At 53.1% G+C, this 7,692-nt stretch overlaps 1 protein-coding gene across 8 annotated transcripts in view; it reads left to right on the plus strand.

The window, feature by feature from the left end:
• Positions 1-7,183, plus strand: part of LOC140208373 (NACHT, LRR and PYD domains-containing protein 3-like) — a 164,817-nt gene extending 157,634 nt beyond the window's left edge. For all 8 annotated transcript variants that reach the window (XM_072277014.1, XM_072277012.1, XM_072277008.1 and 5 more), the window contains 4 exons: positions 3,500-5,228; positions 5,676-5,762; positions 5,918-6,085; positions 6,232-7,183. In XM_072277014.1, the coding sequence (XP_072133115.1) occupies positions 3,500-5,228; positions 5,676-5,762; positions 5,918-6,085; positions 6,232-6,319 (2,072 nt within the window). In that variant the 3' untranslated portion in view covers positions 6,320-7,183. The remainder of the gene's footprint in view (positions 1-3,499; positions 5,229-5,675; positions 5,763-5,917; positions 6,086-6,231) is intronic.
• Positions 7,184-7,692: the final 509 nt, after the last annotated feature.

A 7,692-nucleotide genomic window follows, 5' to 3' on the forward strand; every position in this document is an offset into this window, starting at 1 on the left:
CTGAGAGGCTCCTGACACACTGTGAGACCACCCCTGACAGTTATCTGACACACTGTGAGACCCCACACACCCCTGACAGGGTCCTGACAAACTGTGATACCTCACACACACCCGAGAGGGTGATGACGCACTGTGAGACTCCAGCACGCCTAACAGGATCCTAACACACTGGGAGACCCCACACACCCCCAACAAGATCCTGACACACTGTGAGTCCCCACACACTCCCGACAGGGTCCTGACACACTGTGAGACCTCAAACAACCCTGTCAGGGTCCTGACACACTGTCAGACCACACACACCCCTGACAGCGAGCTGACACTGTGAGATGCCACACACACGTGAGAGGGTCCTGACACAGATTGAGATCCCACACACATCTGAGAGGCTCCTGACACACTGTGAGACCCCACACACCCCTGACAGGGTCCTGACAAACTGTGATACCTCACACACACCCGAGAGGGTGATGACGCACTGTGAGACTCCAGCACGCCTAACAGGATCCTAACACACTGGGAGACCCCACACACCCCCAACAAGATCCTGACACACTGTGAGTCCCCACACACTCCCGACAGGGTCCTGACACACTGTGAGACCTCAAACAACCCTGTCAGGGTCCTGACACACTGTCAGACCACACACAAACCCCTGACAGCGAGCTGACACACTGTGAGACGCCACACACAACTGATAGGGACCTGACACACATTGAGATCCCACGCACACCGGAGAGGGTTCTGACACACTGTGAGACCCCCCCTGACAGTGTCCAGACACACTCTGAGACCCCACGCACACCTGGCAGGGTCCAGACGAACTGTGAGACCCCACACCCCCCGACATGGTTCTGACACACTGTGAGACCACACACACACCTGACAGGGTGCTGACACACAGTGCGATCCCACACACATCTGAGAGGGTTCTGACACACTGTGAGACCCCACAAACCACTCACAGTGTTCTGACACACTGTGAAACACCACACAACCCTGGCAGGGTCCTGACACACTGTGAGACCCCACACACCCCTGACAAGGACCTGACACACTGTGAGACACTGCACACACCTGGCAGTGACCTGACACACTGTGCGACCCCACACACCCCTGACAGGATCCTGACACACTGTGAGACCCCACACACCCCTGGCAGGGTCCTGACACACTGTGAGACACTGCACACACCTGGCAGTGACCTGACACACTGTGCGACCCCACACACCCCTGACAGGATCCTGACACACTGTGAGACCCCACACACCCCTGGCAGGGTCCTGACACACTGTGAGACCCCACACACCCCTGACAGGGTCCTGACATACTGTGAAACCCCACACACCCCTGGCACTGTCCAGTCAAACTGTAAGACCCCACACCCCCATGACAGGGTCCTGTCACACTGTGAGACCGCACACACCCCTGACAGGCTCAGGAAACGCTGTGAGATGCCACACACGCCTGAGAGGGCCCTGACACACTGTGAGACCTCACACAACCCGACAGGGACCTGACACACTGTGAGACCCCACACACTCTGACAGGGTCCTGACACACAGTGAGACCCCACACACTCTGACAGGGTCCTGACACACAGTGAGACCCCACACGCCCCTGACAGGGACCTGACACATTGTGAGACGCCACACACTCCTGACAGAGTCCTGACACACATTGATATCCCACACACTATTCACACGGTCCTGACACTCTGTGAGAACCCACACACACCTGAAAAGGTCCTGACACACCGTGACACCCCACACACCACTGACAGGGACCTGACACACTTTAAGACCACACACACAACTGACAGACAGGGTCCTGACACACTGTGAGACCCCACACACCCCCAACATGGTCCTAACACTCTGAGACCCCACACACTATTGACACGTTCCTGACACACTGTGAGACCACACACACCCCTGACAGGGACCTGACGCACTGTGAGACTCCACACTCACCTGACAGGGTCCTGACAGACTGTGAGACCACACACACCCTGGATAGCGTCCTGACAGACTGTGAGATGCCACACACCCCTGACAGGGTCCTGACACACATTGTGATCCCACACACATCTGAGAGGGTTCAGACACACTGTGAGACCCCACAAACCACTCACAGTGTCCTGACACACTGTGAAACCCCACATAACCCTGACAGGGTCCTGGCACACTGTGAGTCCTAACACACCCCCGAGAGGGTGATGACACACTGTGAGACCCCAGACACCCCTAACAAGATCCTGATGCACTGTGAGACGCCACACACCCCTGACAGGGTTCTGACACACTGTGAGACGCCACACGCATGACAGGGTCCGGACACACATTGAAATCCCACACACATCTGAGACAGTCATGATACACTGTGAGACCGCCCCACCCTCCCCGACAGTGTCCAGACAAACTGTGAGACCTCACACACCCCTGGCAGGGTCCAGACACACTGTGAGACCTCACACAACCTAGGTAGGGTCCTGACACACTGTAAGACCGCATACACCCCTGAGAGGGTCCTGACACACGGTGCGATCCCACACACCCCTGACAGGGTTCAGAAGCACTGTGAGACCCCACACACCCCAAAAGGATCCTGACACACTGTGAGATTCCCCCCCACCCCCAGAAAAGGGTCCCAACACACTGTGAGACCCCCAAACAAATCACTGGGTCCTGACACACAGTGAAACCCCACACACCCCTGACAGGGACCTGACACACTGTGAGACCCCACACACCCCTGACAGGGACCTGACACACTGTGAGACCCCACACACCCGTGACAGGGTTCAGAAACACTGTGAGACCCCACACACCCCAGAGGGGTCCTGACACACTGTGAGACCACACACCCCTGACAGGGGCCTGACACACTCCGAGACCCCACACAACCCTGGCAGGGTCCTGACACACTCTGAGACCCCCCACCCCCGGAAAAGGGTCCTGACACACTGTGAAACCCCGCAAACCAGTAACAGGGTCCTGACACACTGCAAAACCCCAGAAACCCGTGACAGCGTCCTGACAGACTGTGAGACTCCACACACCCCTGACAGGGTCCTGACACACTGTGAGACCGCACACACCCCTGATAGTGTCCCGACGCACGGTGAAACACTGACACACTGTGGGTCCTGACACACTATGATCCCTCAAACAACCCTGAGAGGGTCCTGACACACAGTGAGACCCCACACACCCCTGACAGGCTCTTGACACACTGTGCAACCCCACACACCCCTAACAGTGTCCTGACACACTGTAAGACCCCACACACCCCTGAGAGGGACCTGACACACTGTGAGACCCCACACACCCCTGAGAGGGACCTGACACACTGTGAGACCCCACAGGCCCCAAAAGGTTCCTGACACACTGTGAGACCCCAATTAATGCAATAGCTTTGAGCTAACTCTTGTGTATTTAAATACTGAGTTCTGAGTTGAGGCATCTAACAGTTTGTCCACTGTCTGTTCCCATGGAAGATGTTCAACAGAAACACAAGGAGACTCTGCGGGCACAAACTGAAACCCTGAGAGTGAACACGATCCTGATGAGGGAGAAGGTGAAGGTTTTCCGGCTGGTTGATCGATACGCTGAGCTCACAGTCATTTCTACTGTTCGAGATCGGAGACTGGTGGAACATGAGCTGCTGGCAAGAGGCAGAGACCACGAGGAGTGGAGAGAGGAACATCTCCGCAGAGAGCTGGAAAAAATCCGCACTGATCAGCTGTTCCAGAGCAGCTTTTCCTGGAGTAAATCCAAATCTGGGCGTTCGGCAGCAGTGGCCGGAGTGCCAGGGATTGGGAAAACAACAATGGTACAAAAGATTGTTTATGACTGGGCCACGGGGAAAATATTCCAACAATTCCAGTTTGCCTTTAGTTTCAAATTCCGGGATTTAAATTCCATTAACTGCAGAATAAACCTGAAGGAACTGATTCTGGATCAGTATCCTTACTTTGAGAATATCCTGAGAGAGGTCTGGAAGAACCCAGAGGGATTGCTGTTAATATTTGATGGTTTGGATGAATTCAATGACAAAATTGATTTTGCTGACAGTCAGAGAAACACAGAACCTCGGTCCACATGCACAGATCCTGAATTCAAGTGCAAGGTGTCTGACATTGTGTACAGTTTAATCCAGCACAAGCTGCTCCCAGGGTGTTCAGTGCTGGTGACCACCCGCCCCACTGCGTTACATTTACTGGAAAAGGCGAAGATCAGTATCTGGGCTGAAATCCTGGGATTTGTTGGTGAGGAACGGAAGGAATATTTCATCAGGCATTTTGAAGATCAGACGGTGGCAGCAGCTGTTTTCAAACACGTGAAGGAGAACGAGATCCTGTACACCATGAGCTACAACCCCTCCTACTGCTGGATCCTCGCTCTGGCACTGGGCCCCTTCTTCACACAAAGAGTCAGGGACCCGCAGCGAGTTCCCAAGACCATCACCCAACTGTATTCCTACTATATTTACAACATCCTGAAAAACCACGGCCGTGAGATTGAGAACCCCCGTGAGGTGTTACTCAGGGTTGGTCAGATGGCCTTCAGAGGAGTGGCTGAGAAGAAGATTGTATTTACAGATGGAGATTTGATCAAATACAATCTGCAGCCTTCCCAGTTCCTGTCCGGGTTCCTGATGGAGCTTTTGGAGAGAGAGGATTCTGCCCGGAGCGTGGTGTACACATTCCCACACCTCACCATCCAAGAATTTGTAGCTGCAGTCGCACAATTCCTGAATCCACATCCCGGGGATATTCTGAGATTCCTCACTGAAGCCCACAGCACGACCGATGGGCGATTTGAGATATTTCTCCGTTTTGTTGCTGGTCTCGCCAACCCAATGACAGCTCGGGGTCTGGAGGAGTTTCTGGGCCCATTTCCTCATCAAACAACCTGCCGGGTGATTGACTGGGTGAAGGAGGAGGTTAAACGTCAGAGTGGAAACACGAGGAGTGAAACTTGTAAAAGGAGCCTCCTGAACACATTGCACTACCTGTTTGAGTCTCAGAATCGTGGACTGGCTCGGGCCGCACTGGAAACACTTTCATTCAGTGGAATGACACTGACCCCGATTGACTGCACGGTCCTGTCTCATGTCATCGGACACTGTGATACAATAAAACACCTCGACCTGGTGATCTGCAACATTCAGAGTGAAGGAATCCAGCGGCTGGGACCCGGGCTGCACAAGTGCCAGGAACTGGGGTAACTTGATTTATCTCTCACTCTGAACTGTGAAACTGTCCAGTTGTGTTGTTTCAGTGTAAAGGGATTTGGGTAAAAGTGTGATAAATACGATTGTGAAGAATTGTGACAAATGCCATCACACTTCGTCCTGTGGGATCTCTCTTCCCCATCCCCGTTCCTCCTTCATCCCTGCCCCTCCCGACCCTCTCAGGTCAGGAACACTTTTCTAACCATCGAGGAATGAGACAGAATATGTGGAGTTTGCAGGGTCACACCGACAGACTAAATTACTGACATTCGGTGAATACCCTGGAGCTGGGCAGTGAGGGACATTGACAGTGATGGGAAATCCGATCAGTGATTTACTGAAGGGTTTAATGTTTCCTGAAATATCCGAGTGAGAGAAATTCCCTCAGACCCACGGTTTGAATCGCTTTGTTTATCAATTTGTCTGTTTGTGTTTAGACTGAGTTTTAATAAACTGGGAGATTCAGGAGTGAAACTGGTGTCTGCGGCTCTGAGGAACCCGGAGTGTAAAATACAGAAACTGGGGTAAGTACCAGACTGTGGGAGATTGTGTTTACAGTCGCTGGGTGTCTGACACTGAACATTAATGTGATCAGTAATTGTGTTACTGATAAACACTGGGGATTTGTACCGTCTCCAGTCTCTCTGTGTCCTTCACCCTCACTCTCTCTCATCTCCAGGCTGGACGATGTCGGTCTCAGAGATTCTGGTGTCGAGGATCTCGTCTCCGCTCTCAGTACAAACCCATCACTGACGGAGCTGAGCCTGGGATTAAACTCGCTGACAGACCGATCTGTCCCCGCTCTCCGCCGCCTCATACTGACCCACCCGAGTCTGGAGCGGATCGAGTGAGTGTTTGTGTTAATGTTCAATGTGATAAAATATCAGCGGATCCGCGGGTTTTCTGGTGATATTTGTCTGTGAGTGTTGTCCCCTGTTACTGACACTGTTGTGTGATCTGTTTATTTCATCTTTATTCTCCCATCTGTTTCAGGCTGGGGGGGAATCTGTTCAGTGAGACCGGGATGAAGGAACTGAGATCTCTGCAGGAACCCAGACCCCGACTGACCGTGTTCGTGTGAACATCTGAATGTGTGAACATCCCCGCCCGCGGGATGCCGACAGTTTGGCCGATTCCCCGCCCTCCCCTTTAACCCCCCCCCCCCACCTTCCCCTTACCTTTAATGGCCACGCGCCAGGTTTAATTCCCAACCGTTTTTAACGGAACTAGCTTCAGGCTCGCGCTGTGCGTCGCTCGCTGGTCTCCCGTGGTGACGTATTTCCGCCTCCTGTCCGGCGGCGCTGCTTCTGCCGGATGTGCGCGTTCGGGACCCCGGGGAATGACACAGACAGGAAGAGCCCGGGGGCCGGGGCTCAGTCTGGGACGCCGGTGTCCCGGGGTGGGATTATCCCGGGAGTACGTAATGCTGGCTGGCCTGCTGCGTCCACGGGCAACTTTTACGTTTCATGCCGGGGAATTACACAGACAGGAAGGGCCCGATGATGGCGGGTTTTTCTGAGACACCGGCGTGGATAACTTCACTCACATCATCTCTGAACTGATTCCACAACCTACGGACTCACTTTCAAATAATTTACAACTCGTGTCAGTATTATTTAATATTTTATTTGCACAAATTTCCCTTCCTTTGCACGTTGCTTGTTGGTTAGTCTTCGTTTTTGTATAGTTTTTCATAAATTCTGCTATATTGATTTATTGTCCTGTAAACGACTGCAATAAAATGAATCTCGGGGTAGTATATGGTGACAAATAAGAACTTTGATAATAAACAACACGCATCAAAGTTGCTGGTGAACGCAGCAGGCCAGGCAGCATCTCTAGGAAGAGGTACAGTCGAGACCCTTCGTCAGGACTAACTGAGGGAAGAGTGAGTAAGAGATTTGAAAGTTGGAGGGGGAGGGGGAGATCCAAAATGATAGGAGAAGACAGGAGGGGGAGGGATGGAGCCAAGAGCTGGACAGGTGATTGGCAAAAGGGATATGAGAGGATCATGGGACAGGAGGTCCGGGGAGAAGGAAAAGGGTGAGGAGGGGGAACCCAGAGGATGGGCAAGGGGACAAAAAAGGGAAATGATAAATAAAGTCCCATCACACACTCGTGGGGTCAGACACAGCATGAAACTCCCTCTATACCATCCCATCACACACTCCCGGGGTCAAACACAGAGTGAATCTCCCACCACACCGTCCCATCACACACTCCCGGGGTCAGACATAGAGTGAATCTCCCACCACACCATCCCATCACACACTCCCGGGGTCAAACACAGAGTGAATCTCCCACCACACCGTCCCATCACACACTCCCGGGGTCAAACACAGAGTGAATCTCCCACCACACCGTCCCATCACACACTCCCGGGGTCAGACACAGCGTGAATCTCCCACCACACCGTCCCATCACACACTCCCGGGGTCAGACACAGCGTGAATC

Source organism: Mobula birostris, chromosome 13, assembly GCF_030028105.1.
Source record: "Mobula birostris isolate sMobBir1 chromosome 13, sMobBir1.hap1, whole genome shotgun sequence".
NCBI classification, from domain to species: Eukaryota; Metazoa; Chordata; class Chondrichthyes; order Myliobatiformes; family Myliobatidae; genus Mobula; species Mobula birostris.